At 42.8% G+C, this 22766-nt stretch overlaps 1 protein-coding gene across 1 annotated transcript in view; it reads right to left on the bottom strand.

The window, feature by feature from the left end:
• HOMER2 (homer scaffold protein 2) overlaps positions 1–22766 on the bottom strand; it is a 198942-nt gene that overhangs the window by 29201 nt on the left and 146975 nt on the right. The window contains exon 5 of the mRNA XM_044283260.1: positions 7105–7244. Within this exon, the coding sequence (XP_044139195.1) occupies positions 7105–7244 (140 nt within the window). The remainder of the gene's footprint in view (positions 1–7104; positions 7245–22766) is intronic.

The following is a 22766-nucleotide window of genomic DNA, read 5'->3' as shown; positions in this document are numbered from 1 at the left end:
AAAGTAACTAGGGTAGTTTTTCATGCTGCATTATATATTAAAAAAACCATCTAATGGTGGCACAACCCCTTGTATAGCAATGTTATAAAATTGCATATCTCACATATCCCAAATATTTTATCAGAAACACGTATCTTTGGTGAAGCAATGATCTGCCCTGTAGAAAAGATTTTTATGCTGCTTTTCCATAGTTCATTAATGCTGGGTCTCAGGCGGTTTGTAAAATACATTTGAGGATTTGCTTATTTGATTAAAACTGCACAGTGAATGTTAATGAGCAGTGATTTGTTACCAACAAAATCTCAGGTGAAAGAATAGATTGCCATGGATATCAGCTCTTGTATGCAAAGTGCACCAATTAAGTGCAACCCTAGGCAAAAACTCAGCAGGTAGCTTTTAGCCGGAGTGCTAGATGGCCACTAGGTTTTGCTTACCAGAATACTGCTTTTCTGGAGATGCCTCACTCTTTTACAAGGCTGCAGCTCAGGGGGCAGCCAAGCAGCACTGTCACGTGCCACGTAAGTATCACCATACAAAGTGATACAAAGATGGTCATAAACCATTCTAGCAGACAGATATTCCTCCAGACCTCCCCATACCAATGCACACTCAGTTCGGTCCAGGGTGCATGGGCGGACAGTGGGAAGAGGGGAGTAAGCTGCTGCCAGGCACCTCTGGTGGTGGCTTATCTCCTTTGAGCACCAGGGTTGACATGTTGAAATTAAACAGCCCAATCCATTTTCTTCACTCAACGCCCGTTCCAAGCATGTGGCTTCAGCTATTTTCACAGTAGTTCCATAGCAGTGAAAGGAGAAAGCTGTGTATGTGCAGCGTCCGCTCCATTCACAGCAGGGGCCAGTTCTTGAGATCGGAGTAGCCAGGGGCGACCCTGGAAAAAATACTAAAAGTGGCCCCATTTTTCAATCGGGTCCAAATTGATGGAAGGCAGGCCCAACACAAGTAGGCAGGGCCAGCAATATCATATTGCAGCTTATTATACTACCCCAATAGAGCCAAATACCACAGTCCATCACAAAGTACTGCCCCCATCAGCACAAAATACATCCCCATAAACGTCCACTGGCCGGAGGTGTGGAGGGCTCAGGCGGCCCCTTGGGCATTGGCCCACCGGGAAATTTCCCTGTAAGGTCTATGGCCAATCCGCCCATGGGAGTAGGACTCGTACCTATCGGAAATGTATGACATATCCTATCCCTTTAAGTTCCAAGCATTCTCCTATTTCTTGTATGATAAAGACCAGGGGTCAGCAACCTCTGGCACTCAAGATGTTCTGAAACCACAACTCCCAGAATGCTCCGTTCACTTCTATGGGAGCTGTGGGAACAGCTGAGCATGTTTGCATGTTGGGAGTTGTAGTTTGAAAGCAGCTGGAGTGCCGTAGGTTGCTGATCCCCGATGTAGAATGCCTCAGAGAGTGCATGTTGTAGACTGCCGTACACATCTGATGATTCTCCAGGTTGCTAGTACACAACTGTAGCTGTTGCTATTTCATAGTTGCCAACTTTCCTGAATTTGTAGGGACTGTCCCTGATTTTCAGAGACAGTCAGGGCAAGTTCGGGCTATCCTGAGCAAAAATGGGTGGAACTAACAATATCTTCTTCCATAAGTGGGCATTTCCAGAGTAGAGGCGTCCCCAGGGGTGGGATTTTGGATGCCATGATCTAAACGTTGGTAAGTATGCTGTTTTGTCTTACACAGTCACATTCAGAAGGTGGTGTAAAGAGATCTACATCACCAGGAGCGCTTTCAGTGTTGCTGGGTTTTTATAAAGTTGGGAACAAGCCCAAAGTATACAATGTATTCTCCCTGGTCTCTGCACAGACATGCATAAAAGTCATTTATATACATATATAGTTATCAAAGATTACCACTATACCAGGACCAAACATCAGCACCATGCAGTGATTCAATGTTACCTCCATAATGTTACTGGATAAAATGCACTATATAGAGAGCCATAATACCTATGATACCAGTAGACAAGGCTAATACCATGACCACATAAAACCACCACCCAGTGAATGAATACCACCACCACCATACTGTTATTGACTAAAAACCACTGCATAAAGACCTCATTGACTCACATGTGAGGTCTTCTCTGATTTGAGTTGTTTACTGGCCCATACCGGCTACCGCCATGTAGAGTTCTTCAGGCCAAGACTTGTGTCTGCAGGATTTACTGACCAGGACCGTCCCTATCTTTTCCTAACTCATCTAAACTCCCCATTCTGCTGCCACCCTCAATTCTGGGCCTGTTCCACATTGTCCCCCAATTACAGTACTTAAGAAATAATGGTGCCATGAAAGGAAATTGCCGATGGTTCCCTGTAATATTGCAATTACTTTCTGGTTGCTTGGAATTTCTTTCTGTACTGTGCCGATTGTGGAGCACAAGAGCATGGGGGGTGGGAAGGGGTTGTTACTGTATTTCAAAATTGGTCAATGATTGTACAGGGGTCTATGATTGGTCAAATGTTTCTGAATGCAAGATACCCATTACTTATATGCTGTATCTTGACTGACCCAATAAATAATGTTTAAAAAAATAAATAAAAAAAGACAGAGAAAAAAAGAAAGAAACAGAGAAATAGAGAAAGAAAGTCATAACTGTAGAAAAAAATAATCCCAAGAACAATAGTGCCAGATAGATAGTGACTCCAAAAATAATTGTGCCACGCAGTTTTTGCACCATATTGTGCCCATGATTCCACTTTCGCCCAACATTTTAATCATGCAACACAGTAAAAATAACTCCTTTTTTCCCCAAAAAAGTCATAGGGGGAGATTTAGCTGCCCTTTTACGTCTGAAAAGTGGTGTTCAAAAGTGGCAGGTGCGACATTTTAACTGAGACTTAAAAAAAAAAATTGCATCTCCCCTTCTTAATTGTCCTCGCCAGTTTTCTAAAAGGGGGTGCGATAATGGCGCTGAAGGGGGCGTGGCCATGGCATTGAAGGGGGCATGGCTAGACAGCTACAAATTTATCTTCATTTACGCCAGTTTTCTGGCATAAATGAAGACAGAAATCTAAGGTAGTTCTGAGCTGCCGTAATTACTTTATCTATATGTATTGCTACCACTGAGCACCTCCCTAAATAATACCAGAGTGCCATCCTGTTGGAATAATACTTATTGTTCTGTGTACTGCAGCAACTACATCATGTGATTGCCTGTTTCCAGACAGTGTTACCTTATTTTTCGCCCTATAAGACGCACCGGCCCATAAGACACACCTAGGTTTTAGAGAAGGACAATAAGAAAAAAAAAAAATTTCATTAGACCTCAGGTCAGACCAGCAATCAGACCCCCAATGTTAATCAGATCTCAGATGACAGACCCAATCAGACCCCCTAAGTTAATAAGACCTCAGATTAGACCCTTAATGAGACCTCAGCTCAGACCCCAATGTGAATGACCCCCAATCAGACCTCAGATAAGACCCCTATGCCTCTCATCAGCCCCCATATCAACCCCCATGCCTCTCATCAACCCCCATATCAGCCCCATTGCCATATTTCAGCCCCCATTGCCATTTTTAAACCCTCATATCTGCCCCCATAGCCATATTTCAGCCCCCATGCCACTCATCAGCCACAGAACACATAAAACAAAAAACAAAACGCCGCTCCTCGCCTCCAGCACTCCTCCTGCCGCCGGCTGTGCTGTGAAACGACGGGCACAGCGTGAGATCACAGTGTGCCCTCATGCTGTGCGCAGCCCTACAGTGCTTCCATAAAGGGGAGGGGGGGGGGCGGATCTTATGGGGCGAAAAATTGTTAATAAAGTTCTGCTAAAAAAAAATGCAGGAAGGGGCAGAGACTTGCTGCACATGTACAGAGAGCTGAGAGAGAAGAAAGCCAGAAGCAGATGTGCTGAGATTCTGATTTTACCGAAAGTCATGTTCAAATGTTTTGCTGTTTTTTTCTGAATAAAACCCCGTTGTTCCTCGAGCTACGCCTGATGGAGACCTGATTAATCCGCTGCCAACACGACCATTATTTTACAAGTGATCCAGTGCAGTGACATCAGACTACATAATGACAGGGCACAAAGCCTATTTGATCTGCCGTAAGTTTCAACTTTATTCATGTCTTGAGGATGCAGGTGAAAATGGCCCCCAATCTGAGCACTGCAATCAAGACTGCCGCCAGTTGCACTAGTCTTAGACCTCATTCATACGATTTTCCAGACACAAATAATGGATCAGCACACAGAGGTCTACCATGTGAATTCCATTTTCTTCTCACTTTCACAAAAACGGACCAGAATACAATATGGAAGGTGATTCTTGCATCGGGCACATGGATGCATTAAAACAAAAGGATGTGTTAGCAGCCCTATTGACTTGTATGGATCTGTGGACTATCTAATGGTAAAACGGTAATGGTATGGCAACTAGCTGCAATCTGATTGTGATTTGCGCTGTGTAATGGGGACTCTAAGGCCTGTATTACGCCAACAGATGACCTGACAGATTTTCTGACCAATCATTGGTCAGATGGCCGTTTACACACACAGATCTCTTGTTATACACGCCAACTATTGGTCTGATTGGACAGATATTGGTCAGATAATCTGTTGGTGTAATACAGGCCTAAAATGTACTGACTCCTAGATCTAATCGAGTTATCAGATTCTGCAGATCATGTAGCATCTTCTGTACTAAATCTTAAAAAAAAAAAGCCAAGTCAAGGGATAATACAGCTTTACAGACTTCATATACGGAGAACCGTACAATGCATTTGAATACAGATGGAAAGAACGTGTGAGTCTTTAGATTTTCTGTGAATATAAAAGTAGGCAGATCTCAGCTGTTTTTTATGAAATGCAGGATCATGGCATCAAATATTCACAACACGATATGAATAAACTACCGCAAAATAATAAGGCAATTGAAATACATTCTCTGGATATTTCCATGAGGACCCCCGAGCAGGATATTCTAGTAACGGCAAGGCGATAATGTTTTCTCTTGCAAATGTCAACAATTTAATAAAGATTTCTTTAGCGGAAGAGTATCCGATTCCTAGAGCAAGACAGCCTAAGACAATGTTTTTTTCAGTGCCAAGAATAAATGATTCCTTACGGCTTTTCTGTTCTTCCTCATATGTGAGCAATGTCACCTTAATTTACTGCGACTTTCCAAGGAAACGTTTCTCATGCTACAGCCCATGGGATAAACCCATAATGCATTTTGCCCTCTGGATAAATGTCCCTCTAAGATTTAAGTGACAATAACTCAGTGCTCAAAATAATGCAATACTATCCTATTTATAACCAAAGTCAGATGAAAAACTAAATTTTGACTGTGTCGGGAACAAAATTACCTTTAATTGGTAGTAACGTACTAAAAAGAAGACCAGCTTGTAGGTTAATAGATGATCAGGTGTAATACCCTGGAGTGGTATTACTATTTCTGCACTCCGCTACTGTCTCTAATGGTAACATTAATGTGTTCTTTATATATATTTTTCAGGCGCTTCACATTGTGCATTGCTAATCTTTCTATGTTACTGTTATGTTCACGTATTATGCCTGGTTCACCAGCAGGTGGCAGCGTATATGGTAGAGCTATCCAGAACTCACCATTAAATTCTGCCCCCTTTGGGCAGAAATAGGCCAGTCCTGCTTCCTACCAGAAGGGAGGGGTGGCAGTTCTAGATTATTCCATATTGGAGTTGAGAAGACCTGAAAGAAGTAGCAGCCAGAGGAAATTGTTCTTCGGCTGTAGTAGGAGCCACCAAAGGGAAGTAGCTTGTAGAGCACCCAGACTCCATGCTAATTTACTGAGTGTCAAGAGGGGGACAACAGCCGAAGGCACCCCAATTAAAAGGATACCAAAACCAACGGAAAGTCCAGTAACCAGACCCAAGCAGAGTTTAGCACAGCAGAGAGAAAGAAAGCAGAGTTATTAAGCAGGCCTGTCAGCCCAGCAGTGAAAGAGAGAAAGCACAGTTACAGAGTTTGCCTGCCAATTTATGCCAAAGCCTGATGGGACCAAGAGAAAGCCTGAATGTAAGAAAAGTCTGAATATTGTCTGGAATCAAGCTTACCAAAGTAAAGCTGCTGTTAAAGTTTATCAAGGTCTGGATTCAAGTTATTCTTCATCCCCTAACTCAACAATTGCCTTTTATTTTCTTCGGAGCCTAAGCCTGGTGCCCTGCTGTATCCAGGTAGGAGCACCATGACACAGAGACTATTAAGGGCCGCTCTACACCACTCGGCATTCCACTAAACCTGGGACGGGATAGGGCCCAGGGCAGCACGTTGTACAGGCAGTAGGTTCACACAGGAGGGTAGTGAGCCTATGGTGCTAGGTGGGTGTGTGGGAGGAGACGCCCAACTATTAACAACAGCAAAAGGTTGTAAAGAGTGCTGTAAAGAGCATTTGGAATCAGATTACTGGAAGTTGTATTAACACAGCTGGCACTGGCACCAGGAAATGACACACTCAATGTTTAAGGGGGTTTCCAGGCCCCTGATATTGATGACCTATCCTCAAGAAGATTCATTAATATCAGATCAAAGAGGGTTCCCCCCTCCCCCCACCGATCAGCTGGAACTAGAACGGTCAATGGAATAGGAAGCACAGCTCCATGAAAGTGTAGTGGCCATACCTAGTTACTGCAGCTCAGCTCCAATAGAAGTGAATGAGAGCTGAGCCACGTTAACCAGGTGCGGCTGCTACACTTTGAACAGAGCTGTGCTTCCTGTTCCATTGACGGTGTTAGTTCCAGTTCCAGAGGCTGCAGGGAACAGCTGAGCAGGGTGTGGGACCCTCACCGATCTGATATTAATGATCTATCCTGAGCATAGGTCATCAATATCCAGATCCTAGAAAGCAAACTCCTTTAATATGCAATGAAGCTGGCACTTTTAATGGACAGTGCTATGGTTGTCACTATTTTATGGACACTGGTATGTTGCTGGCACAATGGCAACAGATGGTGCCATGTTTTGGGAACTTACACGGTTATAATTATCACATGGGAAAAATCGTTGCAGGGAAAACAATGGGCATTCTGAAATTTATTAAGATATTGTTAACAAAAAAAACACAAAGCCATTAGATGTATTTTACCTTTGTGCTAGGGCAGTTTTCAGTTTATCATTTTCAGTCTTCAGCTCGGAGTCAGGAGGGGTGCCATGGCAAGCCTTTTCATCATCTGTCCCGTTCACACTGGATGCTCGAGTAGATGATGGAGTTTCCCGACCCGATTCCTGAAAGGACAAACAGTTATGTGAAATCACCCACAAAGGACAACACAAATTACCAATGACAGTATAAATATAAAAGATTAATATTAACTGAAAGACACAGATAATTAAGGGAACATCATAAAAAAAGTATTAGTATGCAATGGTAGGGCATTTCAAGTATTATTACAATAAATCTAGTAATACAACATTTTTAGTACATTATATTTTCCCCTCTGGTTGTACCCTCTGCTGTTTCTCCCGTGGCACTCAGTAGTGGGACAGTGCTCAGTGGCTTTCCAGCTCCCTTCCTCCTCTCAGTTCTGATGTAATGATTTCACAGTGTAGAATCCAGAGATCTTTCATTCATCCCTACTTCTATAGTCATAACATATATAGCTATATCCCTCTCTAGACAGGGAAGGACAATGGGAAGGGGCATTACATACAATAGTGCTATTTGTTTGTGGACTTGGTAAGGCTACGTGTAGAGGACCATATTTTATTAGTGGCTAACAAGGGCACAGTGCAATACACTCTTAGGAGATGCAGGTGCTTGATGGCCACATAAAGCAAGTTGATACCCACCCACTGAAAGGGAAGAGACAAGAGCTGCAGATGGGTGGCATTACTCCAGGTATTTTCTTTTTTACTTTATTAGTTGGATAATTCCTTGAATCCACACTTGGTTACACAGGTTGAAAATAAAACACCTCTCCATCAGTTTGAACCTTTAAATTATCTACTTAAAGGGGTTTTGTCACTTCAGCAAGTGGCATTTATCATGTACAGAAAGTAAATAAAAGCCACCTACTAATGTATTGTGATTGTCCATATTGGTTCCTTTGCTGTCTGGATTCATTTTTCCATCAAATTATACACTGCTCGTTTCCATGGTTACAACCACCCTGCAATCCATCGAAACCAAACCGCCTCGGCGGTATATAGACATATGAGGGAGTATAAATAAAATGTAAACCTAGAACACCTTCCCATTTATATAACATATAGCTTTTAATGGTATCTTACAAAAACATAAGCTCAAATCAAGCTCAGACCCCATGGGTCAAGACAACACAGATACAAATGGAATACTTAGTATCTCAGAACAACAGATAGCTTTTGAATTATTCTGAGGTTACTCACGGTTTGATGATATAGCCCGATGTTAATTATTTGAAGTTTGCAGGGGACTCTCTACAGAAAAGGACGTGGTGAGGACATCTATTTATGAACACTCCAGGGAAACGATGCATAGGAGCCAAAATGGGAAACAGATAATAAACACCTATTTTTCCCTATGCGTCCCTCCCTAGATCTCAGCCCAGGGACACCCCTTAATGGTAGGGGTTCCCTGTCCTCGTACCTAGTCTATATACCCCTGTAAAGCCCTGACATCCCAAAAGCCTGCATCCCGGCTCTAGTCTCCCAGAGGGTCCTGATTGAGGGGCACCGAGTGAGAGTCTCTACCATGAGACTTAAGCTAAGTATATATGATCCCCTGACGAACCGGTCTTGATATTTATTGACTGGGGAAACGCTGCATCAGGATATTTGTTTGGTTTATATACCTACCAATATTTATTGGTTTTGTTCTTTAGTGGTATACCTATTTATGTATTCAGCAGGTTAATGTAGCCATATATGCCCCTTTTAATTAAAGTAGGGATTTACAGGGGTACATAGACTAGGTACGAGGACAGAGAACCCCTACCATTAAGGGGTGTCCCTGGGCTGAGGTCTAGGGAGGGACGCATAGGGAAAAATAGGTGTTTATTATCTGTTTCCCATTTTGGCTCCTAATCATCGTTTTCCTGGAAAGTTCATAAATAGATATCCTCACCATGTCCTTTTCTGTAGAGAGTCCCCTGCAAACTTCAAATAATTAACATCGGGCTATATCATCAAACCGTGAGTAACCTTGGAATAATTCAACAGCTATCTGTTGTTCTGAGATAATAAGTATTCCATTTGTATCTGTGTTGTCTTGACCCATGGGGTCTGAGCTTAATTTGAGCTTATGTTTTTTAAGATACCATTAAAAGTTATATTTTATATAAATGGGAAGGTGTTCTAGGTTTACACCCTGCAATCTAGCAGCAGTGGCTGTGTTTGCACACTATAGGAAAAAGCGCCGGCCTCTCTGGTGGCGAGGACTGGGGGAGCTCACATAGGCCGGTGCTTTTCCCCCCCTGATTTGAGCATTAAAGCATTTCATGCTCTCCTTTGCCCTGCGCTGAATCGCGTAGGGAAAAGGCATTTTTAGGAGATCCGGTGATGTACCGGGCTCTCAAAAGGGACTGTTAGGTGGAGGCTTCCGCCCAGCAGTGAGCCTGGTGATGTCACCAGCACTAATGGGTGGGCTTTAGCGCTGTCCTAGCCTGTAAAATGGCCAGGGCATTGCTAAAGCCCACCCATCAGAGCCAGTGACGTCACCAAATACACTGCTGGGTGGAAGCCTCCGTCTAGCAGTGTGCTATTGTAAACAAAACAAAAACCTTTCCCTGCACAATCCAGCACACGGCAAGGGAGAGCATTGGACAATAAAAATGCTCCGATGCTCATATCAGGGGGGCCAGAGAGGTGAAGATGGGGATATGTCTGGGTTCAGCTCAAAAAGGTTGTGGCATAATATTAACTTATCTCCCATCCACAGGATAGGGGGAAGGCATCTTGTCTGTGGAGGTCCAATAGCTAGATTCCACAATGATCATGAAAATGGAGGTCCTGTGCACCTGAAAGAATGGAATGGTGGTCAAGTATGCGCACTGCCACTCATACATTTTCTATGGGACTGCTGGACAGAGCTGAGCACTGAACAATGCTATCTATGGCAGTCCCACAGAGAATGAATAGGACAGCAGCAGGCATGCTTGGCCAACGCCCTATTCTTTGTGGCGCACATGAACTCCATTCTCCTGATCACCAGGGGACACAGCGGATGGACCTCGGTGGATCAGATACTTGTTCCTTATCCAGTGGATGGTGGATGAGTTCTTATCGTGAGAGTGAAACTAGCCCCCTTGTAACAGTGCAGTATTTTCACACACAGAGGAGAACAAAGAGAAGGCAAATGCACTTAAAGGATAACTGTCATATTTTTATTTATTTGCTTGTTTATTAGAGCTAGGCATGTATACCTGAGTTAGTCTGTCAATGATTGCCAAAAGATCTGTAATTACCTTATAATAACAGCTTTCATTAATGTCCTCTGTCCCTTTCCACTGCTCCCTTAAAAAAAATGTTGCTATGGCTCATCTGTCTCCGGCTAGGAAGACAGAGGGGTGGTCCTTCACACTGCATGACTGCATTAGGCTTCAGAGTGAGGAGGCGTGTCTCTCAGTAATCCAATCTGATTGGCTGGCTGATAGCTACTGGCTACAGCAAGTCTGTATGCGACCTGAGGGAATGCAGTTTTGGCCTCAGAGAACTGGCAGAGGAACCATCTTGAGAAGATCCTCATAATGTAGGATTCAAAACAGCCGTAACTAAGGGGAAAACTCAAGGAAGACAGTGGTAATTGAAGAAACTAAAGATTGCTTTATGCATAAAGCTGCTGCAGCAGTAACATATGCTAAAATAGATTTTTATTTTTTTTAATGAAAATATGAAAGTTATCCTTTAAAAGACCCAGACTGATATCAGGCACTTCATGGTGGGAAACCACCTGGGTTCCTCATTGTCTAGTGTGGCAGAAGAAGCAACCCACTCCTCTGTTCCTGTGCTCCTCCAAATAAGAGCAGATATTTTACTCAAACAAAAACGTATAGGAGATGTCCAGTTCTAGAAAAGCTGTTTTTCCAGACCAGCTGTTTGTCCTTGAGGCATGTCTGGTATTGCATACTGAATTGAGGTGTCAATGTGATGTTCTTCTGATAGCATGTTTGCATGTCTGAAATGGAACCTCTAAATGGAAAGTAACTTTAAGGGAGTGATTAAAATATTATGGAACCAAATATATATGAACCTCAGGTGCAGAAATGGTTAATGTCAAGAAGGAATGCAGATGAATATAGAATAAACTGTACCCAGAATAGAATTGTAGTTTTAAATTTTTCCTTCAAGAACTATGTGATTTGTTTTCAGAGTAGGGCATCTTCCAGAAGAGAAATCCTTGCCTGTCAGAATATAAGCACTAAAAATGATGGGAATTACAAAAGGATTTGCAGGCTTTCATGTTGTTTTATGAAGCCGTGTTAATAAGTACGGAACAAGAGTCAGACTTCTGATTTGGCAGATTCCGAAAAATCTGGAGACCAAGCTGAAGATGAGGGGGGCAGAACTATTAAATAGTGTATGCTTCGGGAAATCCCAGCAAGTTATGGGTTTTCTGAAGATCCCAACAGCACAGTGATCAGCTGTGATCGTCACTAAATATATAACAGAAGTGGGGAAACAATTCTGATCCAGCAAATTCTAAACCATAAAATAGCACATTGGAATCAATTCAGATAAAATGACCGCTGGGACTACCTAGATTTTTCTATGTACAAAATATTAGACATAATGGTTATTCTGCAAATGAATGTACTAATTTGAAATTGTCATTAGTTATCACCCTACAGGAGAGGGTGACATAATTAGACTTGTCCAGTACGAACACAAGATGTCCCCAACATTACAGTGATTAGATATGTTCACAAGGAGATAAGGTTGTGAGTGCATACTTGCCAACATTCTTGTCGGTAATTTCGGGGGAACTTAAGCCCTGCCTCTGGAATGCAAGAACTAGCAGGGACCACCCACTTATAGGCAGGGTTTACATAAGAACCACCAAATACCCAGAATAGCCTGAATTTGTTGGGATCACAAATTATGGACAGTCCGTGCAAATTCGGGGTCGTTGGCAACTGATGATTTATCAAAGCTGGTGTCAAGGAAAACTGGTTTAGGTGCACATTGCAACCAATCAGATTCCACCTTTTATTTTTCAGAGCTCCTTTGGAAAATGAAAGGTGGAATCTGATTGGTTGCTATGGGAAACTAAGTCAGGTTTCCTTTACACCATATATATCTTCTATTTCTTTCAATGGAGTTTAAATGTGCAAGTAATTCTGCAACTGAAAAGTGTATTGTAGATTTACTTGAAGATTTGGTGTGTGTTTCTTTTACTACAAACCCGCAATGTGTGAACTTGGACTAAATAAGGTTTATCAAATGAAGCGTATTTAAACATAAGACCAAAATCAATCAGAACTGAACCTGGATATAACCTCTTCTTTACTCATTTACTATGTATGAGTGGAGCATCAGAGTATTTCCTTGCTGTGATACTCCCCCTTGGCTTGCGCTGCACTGCACAGGTCAAGGTCTGTTTGTTTCAGGTGAAGGTCTGGGCTTGTCCTCACTATGCTAGGAGGAGACTTCGCCTAGCAGTGACCCATGTGACGTCACCGTCACAAATGGGCGGACTGCAGTGCTGCCCTGGGCTGTAAACAAAAAGACCTCACCCTGCGCAGTGCAGCACAAGGCAAAGGGGAGCACTCCACTCATACATAGTAAATGAGTAAAGAAGAAGTTATATCCAGGTTCAGCTATGAACCTGGAAACCCCCTTTAAAGGGGAAAAGCCATCTCAGAAAATGGGGGCATATCGCTAGGATATACCCCCATTGTCTGATAGGAGCGGGTCCCACCTGGGGGACCCGCACCTATCTGGTAAATGGAGCCTCGAAAGTCACAGAGGGATACGCGGGCGCCCTACACTAATTTCTATGGGGCTGCCAAAAATAGCCGAGCCAGCGAGCCCTATGTGACTTGGCTCTCTCTGCAGCTGCTGTGTCCTCCGCACTTACATTGACTAGGAGAAGTCAGGACCAGGTGTGATGATGTTTTCTCTGTCTGGCCCTGTCAATCAAAGTGCAGAGGGCGCAGTAGTTGCAGAGAGAGCATAGCCTCTAGGTGTAATGGAAACGCCCCTGTTGCAGGCTCATCTGCATATATTAAAACTTCATTTTTCTCAGCAATGTGGACACATATGAATATGGGATCAACACAGATGCCTTATCTGCCAAGTGCACATGAAACAGGTCAGACAGTTTCATAGGTACAAATCTGCTGATAGATGCCCATTATACACTTAGAGATGGTGCAGATTTCAGGTTAACGGTGCTTGCTCCAGAAAACTGGGGAAGTCATCTTAAATCTGTTAGGCTAAGGCTAGTTTCACACTAGCGGCACTGACCTCTGGCAGGCTGTTCAGGCGAATGATCCGTCCTGCCGCTGGGGCATATGTGCCCCCGGACTACCGTCCTGGCCCCATTGACTGTAATGGGGGCAGGGCGGAGTTGCGGAGGCAGCGCTCACTGAGAGGCTGCCGGAATAAAAGTACGACGTGTCGTACTTTTAGTCCGGGGGCCTCTCGGCGGGCGCTGCCGCCGGAACTCCGCTCCGCCCCCATTATAGTCAATGGGGCCGGAGCGGTAGTCCGGGGGCACACGTGCACTAGCGGCAGCACGGATCCGACAGGCTATTCACCCGCCAGAACAGCCTGCCGGAGGTCCATGCCGCTAGTGTGAAAGTACCCTAATGCAGCATAAAAGGACGAAAGAACTCACTTTTCTTTTACAAAAAGGGCATGTGCAAAAATGTGCAACTTTCTACAGCAGTAAAACTGTAATAAACTCTGAGTGTCTCTTACACTGCAACTGTAACCAAATCCTTCAGTGAAGCTGAATTAGAAAGAAATTATACTCTCCTATACAGTGTTCTGCCATGATGGTATAAATGACCTAATGACAAGAGCCAGTATGTGATGTTTCCCAACCAGCTTCTCATAGCCCTTTTCTTACTAAAATAAAAAAATATTCCACGGCACTACAAAAAATGTGATTCAAAAGTTCTTTAATTATCAAGTCCTCTTACTGGAACTTTTCTCAAGCAGCATCCTAATGACAAGAGCCAGTATTGTAATGACCGGCGTCACGCAAAGGGAGGGAAAAGGGAAGGCCCTGCCCAAGGGAGAGGGAAAGGTGGTGACCCCTGACTCACCTTGCGGCTGGCATCTGACTGCCCTGACGTCCCTAGACGGGTTCCTCACCCGTACGCCGAACACGTGCCTAAAGCCTGGCTTTCCCTAAGATGAGCCCTAGGTAGTGAACTGGGCGGTGGGATCACTAGTCCGCACCACTGACACTAAAAGGAAAACACCAAGGAGAGGACAGACAATACAGACAAACATATAATCCCAGGTGGGCGACAACAGCAGACCACCAAGGCCCAACAGGGATCCGGAGGGTATGGTTCTGGAACAACAACCAGGGAACGCAGCAATACAGCTCCAGTGGGTCAGTATAGAAGTCCAGGCAGGAAGCTCTATATCTGGCAACCAAAGAAGTGGGAGAGGGGAATATAAGGAGGTTGGGAGTGCTGGACAAGGAACAGCTGAGGAGAAGGAGCTACGGATCCCTGAGTGAGCCAAAAAGGGTTGCAAAGCAAACCCAGAAAGCTACCATAAGGAAACAGCCCCATCTTACTACATAGAGTGCGCAGCCAACCGCTGCGACTTCCTGACCCCGGGTATAACGGAGTCAGGCGTGGTTCTTGACACCCTCGTGACAAGTATGTGATGTTTCCCTTTTTTTGTTTTACTAGATATACTAATTACTAGAACAAGTTTATAATCAGATATTATGACCAAAGATCAAAAACATATTTGGGGTCATTTACTAACAAGGCTACTGTAGTTTTTGAAGTAAAAAAGTTGCAAGACCCAATTTTACAACTTTTTAAATGTCTGTGTGACAAAAGTTTGTTGCAAGGGAATTTCTACAACGTCCTCGGCACTGAAGAGTTGGGGTCCTGGGTCCGAGCCACTGGCCCTGGCACATTCAAAAACATTTACGCCTAGAAACGGGCATAAAAGACGACTGAATATGCTCCCTTCCTTTTTTAGACCATGGTTCTCTAACAAGTTATACCGCTTTGCAGACATAACAGACCACAGAACCCTGCGGCTCTTACCATTTGATGCTCTTAGATCTACCTTCCAGCTCCCAGACTCCACTAGCTATCAGTACCTACAAATACAACACTTCCTCAACAGTATATTTAAATCCCCACAGGTCTCTATCCCAACCTCATTTGAGAAAGTGTGCAAACTTTCGGATTCGACCAAGGGACTCATTTCTGAGATCTCTCCATTCCTGTACGCAACTCCTATATGACCAAATAGGATACCATTTTGGACCGTGTAATCTCACCTGAAGAATGGAAACTTATTTGGAGGAGAGCCACCTTGACTTCTACTCGTGTCTCTCATGGAGAGAACTTGTATAAGATATTGATGTTTTGGTACTATACCCCACAACTGTTGAGGCTTCTCAACCCCAATGTCTCAGGTTCTGGAGGTGCGGAACAGGACTGGGATCTCCTATACATTTCTTTTTGGAATGGCCATTGATTTGCCCTTTTTGGAGAATGGTTCAGGGTATCTTCTACCAACTCCTGGACACTAGGTTTCCTTTAGACCCTTTCTTTTACCTACTTAACATGCCCCCTACACCTCAGAGAAAACACTCTTTGGCATTGATATCACATATTTTGATGGCTGCTAGCTTTTGGAAGAAGACTATAGCACTCACAACTTGATCTCATCACTAAGGTTATGGACATTAGAACATTGGAACACCTCACAGCCATTATGAATAACCAGGTTGACCGGTTCTATCGCATCTGGCAATTGTGGGATCATTATTCTTGTACATGCCTCTAGAGATCACACTATTACCCTCCCTGTTTGTCCCTCCGCTTGTGTCATGTCCTGTTGTAGTCCACCTTCTTTTCACCTACATGCTTACTCTTCATTCTTATATATATATATATATATATATAATATGAAATCCAGCAGCACTCACTTTAGAGGTTATCAGGTGCAAGCGTCTCGCCTTTGACCATAGGCTTTTTACTTTGATTTTGTATCAGCTGTCACTAATTGTAATCACTTGATTAATTGATGTTGTACACATGTATTGAAAAGTTGGATATGTATTTAGATGCCAGCATCTTGTTGGTCTGTGCACTTGGCTTGAGAAGGATCCCAGAAGGGGATTGAAACGTTGCCTATTTTTGTGTCACATGTGTGAATAAAGACATTGCGTTTTTTTACAAGAAGAGTGCTGCGTTGATTTTTCCTTGAATATATATATATATATATATATATATATATATAAATACATCTTATAATAACCATTTATTAGCTTCCTGTTTGCGGTATGATCAGTGGCGTGCCAGAAGCAATGAGCGCTTCCATCAATACAGATGAAAACGCTCATTGCTGGAGCGCTGACGCCCACATACTGCGGTGGAGCACGGGAGCGCATAGTTCCCTGCCCCGCCGCCGATCACCACCATAGGCTTCAGGCCTAGTAGGCCTGAGGCCTATGCGGTAGTGAATACCCGGCGCAGGCGTGCGTGATGACGTTATCGCGCGCACCTGTGCCCGGAACTCAGCAGCACAGGGAAGTGTGCGCGCCTTCCTCTGCGGGCAAGTGCAGGTGAATATTTAGCCTTTATTTTTTTTTTTATAAATTGTGTGCCAACTTTGGGGGACATGGGACACACACACACACACACACACACACACACAGGAGGACATGTGGGGGAAAAATATATGGTGAGACACTGTTATAGGAGGGATTACTATGTGGGGGCCAAATTATTATGGGAGGGATTACTATGTGGGGGCAAATTATTATGGGAGGGATTACTATGTGGGGGCAAATTATTATGGGAGGGATTACTATGTGGGGGCAAATTATTATGGGAGGGATTACTATGTGGGGGGAAAATTACTATATGAGGCAATGTGGTGGAAACTACTGTGTGGGGACAGTGTGGGGGAAACTACTGTATGGAGGTAATTACTGTATGGGGCAGTGTGGGGGAAACTACTGTATGGGGGCAGTGTGGGGGAAATTACTATATGGGGAAGTGTGGGGGAAATTACTGTTTGTGGGCAGTGTGGGGGAAATTACTGTGTGGGGTGGAAAATTACTATGGGGGGATTACTATGGAGGGGCAGTGTGGGGGAAATCACTATATGGGGCAGCGTGGGGGGGTTGCTATTGGGGAGGCACTGTAGGGGCAGTTCTATTATTTCTGGGGGACACTATACAGGGATTATTACCTGGAGCACAATAGAGGGTGGTATTATTACTCGTGGAACTCTAGGGGACATTATAGCTGCTGTAGACACTATAGGGACATTTGGGGTAATTGATCAAACTGGTGTAAAGTAGAACTGGCTTAGTTGCCCATAGCAGCCAATCAGATTCCACCTTTCATATATGACAGCTCTTTTAGAAATCCAGGTCTACTTTACACCAGTTTGATAAATGACCCCAATTATGTCTACTGGGGGTCACTATTTTTTCAGCAGTATAGTACCTGGGGCATTAGGGGCCACAAATGGCACAGTATTGGGTGTGGCAGCAGGATGACACTGTGGGGACACCATTTGTTAGCTAGGTAAAACCTTAAAATAGGCTACTAAGTAATTATTTTGGTTGAAGAACAAATCAGATATTCATTTAGTTGCAACCTTATTCTTTTATATGACTTTGCAGATCTCTGTATAACCTTGAATGTATGCTTTATGGGTATTTTCATCCATCCCTAATGGTATACCCCATGCTTCTCATCTAATAATATCACTGTGTGTTTTGCTGTTTTTGTACGAATCAGACCACACTTTTGTATTGTATTTTGAAGGAAAAAAAAATACAGTTATAAAAAAAAAAGACGACTGAAAACGACTCCAGTCAGGGACTGGAGAAATTTTCAATGTAGGCGCACAGACTACTGGAGGATGTGCCTCATCATAAATTTAGGTGCATTCTCAGGGACTTCTAAAGAAAAAATGTAGCTCTTTGATAAATGACCCCCATTGTCTGAAGTATTATAGCAGCATGGAGGAGCATGTTCTGCTATTTACATAAAAGAACAGCATGCCACAGGCCATGAAAGATTTAAGTGAAACAAGATGAGAATGGCATAGATTTAATGGTGCATATTCACCAGTCTTCTCATGCATTTATGCATATTAATCAGGAAGCTTTCATATTCAAAGAAGAAAAACTCCTCCACGACAATAACCTTTCATTAATAAGGAAAAAATGTCGCCGTGTACCTACTAATCACATCTGTTTGGAACATGAACAATGAAACCACCTACAAAAATGAGTGGAATTCTCAGGTATGAAAAGATATTACAGTTCACAATTAGATTCAAATGTGTTCAGAACAGATTCTATATTACAGAGTCCTAGGCACTCCCTGTGCTACCATCTGATAAAAACCTTTAGAACCCAGCATGTGACCGTAAATACTCACAGATTTCAGATGAATCTAAGAAAAAACATCACTGTGCCTCCACCAGGGCCAGGGCAAACTGAGCAATTGCCAAGGGCCTCAATCCTCTAAGGGGCCCCCTGCCTCAGTCCTGGCAGATCCTCAGGACTCCAGAGTGGGGAATTTCCCGGCTTAGGAGTCCTTGCCCTGAATCCCATGGAGTCAGTGTTATGAACATAAAAGGGGTATTCTCATACATGATCACTATGCTTGGGGACACCCTGTGTGTACAAGTCTAATTTAAACTTTATTTTTGAAGTGTTTCTGTGGGAATTTAAACTCAAAAACATCTACATTAAAAGGCAAGAACCTTAACCACTGGGCTATAGAGCTCAATGCTAAGTCATTGCTGAAACACCTCATAGAAGTTTCTCTTGTATAATACAAGATAAACTTCTATGAGGTTTTCCATACAAGAGAAGCTTCTATGAGGTTTTCCATACAAGAGAAACTTCTATGAGGTTTTTCAGCAATGACAGCATTGAGCTCTATAGCCTAGTGGTTAGCGTTCTTGCTTTCAATGTAGACGATTGTGAGTTTGAATCCCCACAGAAACATTAAAAAAATAGAGGCTAAATAAGAAGGCTACTTTCACACTCGAGTTTTGGCTTTCCGTTTGCGAAATCCGTTCAGGGCTCTCACAAGCGGTCCAAAACAGATCAGTTTTGCCCTAATGCATTCTGAATGGAAAAAGATCCGCTCAGAATGCATCAGTTTGCCTCCGTTCCGCTCTGGAGGTGGACACCAAAACGCTGCTTGCAGTGTTTTGCCGTCCGCTTGACGAAACTGAGCCAAACTGATCCGTCTTGGTACAATGGGGGACACACAATCTGGCACAATAGAAAACGGAACAGTCATCCATTGACTTTCAATCGAGTTCATGACAGATCAGTCTTGGCTATGTTAGGCTACTTTCACTCTGGCGTTTTGGCTTTCCATTTGTGAGATCCGTTCAGGGCTCTCACAAGCGGTCCAAAACGGATCAGTTTTGCCCTAATGCATTCTGAATGGATAAGGATCCGCTCATAATGCATCAGTTTGCCTCCGTTCCGTCTCCATTCCGCTTTGGAGGTGGACACCAAAACACTGCTTGCAGCGTTTTGGTGTCCATCTGACGATGCGGAGGCAAACAAATCCATCCTGACACACAATGTAAGTCAAAGGGGATGGATCAATTTTCTATGACACAATCTGGCATAATAGAAAACGGATCCGTCCTCCATTGACTTTCGATAGTGTTCAAGACGGATCCATCTTGGCTATGTTAAAAATAATACAAACTGATCCTTTCTCAATGGATGCAGACGGTTGTATTATCTGAACGGATCAGTCTGTGCAGATCCATGACAGATCAACACCAAACGCGAGTGTGAAAGTAGCCTTACAGATAATACAAACGGATCCATTCATGACGGATGCATGCGGTTGTATTATCTGAACGGATCAGTCTGTGCAGATCCATGACAGATCAACACCAAACGCGAGTGTGAAAGTAGCCTTACAGATAATACAAACGGATCCATTCATGACAGATGCATGCGGTTGTATTACTGTAACGGATCAGTTTTTGCAGATCCATGACGGATCTGCCCAAAACACGGGGTGTACCCACGAGTAAAAAGTTTGATTTTATTGAGAAAAAAATGGAGCAAAACGTAAAATATGATCAAAAGACACCCGTATTAACCCACATCAACCTTTTTAACTTGTGTAATCAGTATTTTTTGTTGCACCCCCGCTCAGGACTTCTATAGGCTCGCTCACTGCAGCAAGCTAAGCTTTTTAATCGCAATATTATGACCCTCATAATTTTTTTTATAATTATGTCTACGGAGATGTGTGGGGGCTCATTTTTTGTGGGACGATCTGTCGTTTTTGACAAGACCATTTTGGGGTGTGTATCCTGATCACTTTTTATTCAATGTTCTTGGGAGATAAAGTGATGAAAAAAAACGCGAATCGGCCTTTTTTTTTTCTGTTATGCTATTTACCATATGGGCTAACTTTTTAAATATTTTAATAGTATGGGTGTTTTCACATGTGGCGATGCCCATAATGCTATTTTTTATTTTTATTTTGGGGAATGGGGGTGATTTTAATTTCCAATTTTTTTATATATATATTATATTTATATATATATATTTTTTTTACTTTTTGTTAAGTCCCCCAAGTGGACCACAATTTACAATCATCAGATGTAAATTGCTCCATTAGTCTGTATAGAAATCATTATATCACAGTTCAGTGCTGCCATCTAGTGGTCTGAACTGGGATATACTAACAATGAGCCTGGAAGCCTAGTACAGACTGTGGCTTATTTATTAAAAAAAAGGGTGCTTTCCCCAAACTCCACTGGGGAAAAGCGCGCTTGAAGAGGAATCCCACGATTTTGGTTTTTAACAATTTCGGATGCCGTGAGTAAGGGGAACTCATTGCTGGGAAGGGAGGGGGCATGTGGCATATTCTGGGGTCATGAGGGTGAAGAACAATGTGAGGAGCTTTGTGGGGTGTAAATCTGTGAGGGAAAGCAGGAATCGACATAACGCAACGGTGTTCTTTGTACCTTATTATAAAATTTGGTGCCCCACTTTAGATTTTGTCCAGGGCCACATTATGTCTAAAACCGGCCTGGGCCTCCACATTAAATGCTAAGTATCGAATAAAGTAGAGCACTGGTCCTCACCTCCAGTCCTCAGGGGCCACCTGCCGGTCACATTTTCCAGATTTCCATAGTATTAAGCAGGTGATATAATTAGTGTCCATGCATCAGAAGTTATCACAGGTATTCATTCTGTGGGATCTTCTCAAATCATGACCAGCAGGTGGGCCCTGAGGACTACTGTACAGTATAGGTGTATGGTGATCAATTAATCCATAATGTCCAATTTAAGAGAATACATAGCATCTCATATAGCAGATCTCTACGCAGATGAGGAGCGAAAGGTGTAAAGGGATCTTTGACTAGGTCAGGTCAGGATAGCCACAAGGTGAATATGATAATTTTTAAAAAAGGCTATGTACACCTTCGGAAGCAAATTTTTATTTATGATTGCAGTTTACTCATTTTTGGCAAAAAAATCGGATTTTCAATTAAAAATATTGAGCCGTTCCGTCACAAAGGGTTAACTGTTTTACTAACTGTGTGACTGGTACTTTCACTTTGTGCCATCTAATAACCCTTATCTCTTAATTACTAAATGGTCATAAACACTTATTCAAGCCACATTCTTATCAGTAAGATCAGAACGGAGCTATAATGAGTGTTTATAATGTCAGAGAGCAGAGATAAGGAGCCCGTCAGCTCCTAAACTGATGGAAAAGAGGGAAGATCCAGAGGCTGCTACTAGAACATCTCAGCTATGTACAGAAAAACGCATTTCATATTTTTAATAAAAAACTATTGAAAAGATGATTTTTAGCTCAAAATAAGTACAATGCAATAATAAAAAAAATTGTTCCCAATGGTGTACATAGACTTTAAGTCCTGTTTCCATTATGCACCTGTATAAAACTGGCTCTGTCTATGCAGGTGGAAATATACCCTGAACATAAATCTTATCCAACTGTATGCGTGCTCATACTGTAGCTAGTAGGAATCTTTACACAGCCTATGAGAAATTCAGATGACCCGCAGCATTATAACATGACATGGTAATCATGGAAAAAAGGGATATAAATATTTTAAGGTGCATGGTGTTATTTACAGATACTAGTATATGATTCTCTCCCCCCCCCATATATAGCCCTTTATTCACAGTGCGTAGGCGGGTGTCCCACAGTCATTCTTGGTTGCTATAGTAACATCTTAAAACAAGGCTCATAAGCAGCAGGCCAACAAGGTTTCCTTAGTTCCTTATTTTGGATTTTTTTTTTCTATTTTTCCAAACCTTTTAATGGATTATAAGAATTTTTCACGGCTTATGTTTAATCTGTATCATTTTCGCTGCTGGAAAGGTCATAGACTAATCATAACCTGACTATACACTTGTATAAAGGTTGCATTATGAGCATGCACAAAATTTCTGCCTTGAGCTATTACAGCAAATAAAAATCTAAGAAATGCATGAGTTGACTTCACAAGCTTATTACTGATAAGAGAAGTCACCGGCTCCGTAAAAAATAAAAAATAAACTGTCAAAGGCATATACAGCCAGGTCCATAAGTATTGGGACATCAACACAATTGTAACATTTTTGGC

Source organism: Bufo gargarizans, chromosome 2 (assembly GCF_014858855.1).
Source record: "Bufo gargarizans isolate SCDJY-AF-19 chromosome 2, ASM1485885v1, whole genome shotgun sequence".
NCBI classification, from domain to species: Eukaryota; Metazoa; Chordata; class Amphibia; order Anura; family Bufonidae; genus Bufo; species Bufo gargarizans.
This window is presented reverse-complemented; position numbering and strand designations above follow the sequence as displayed.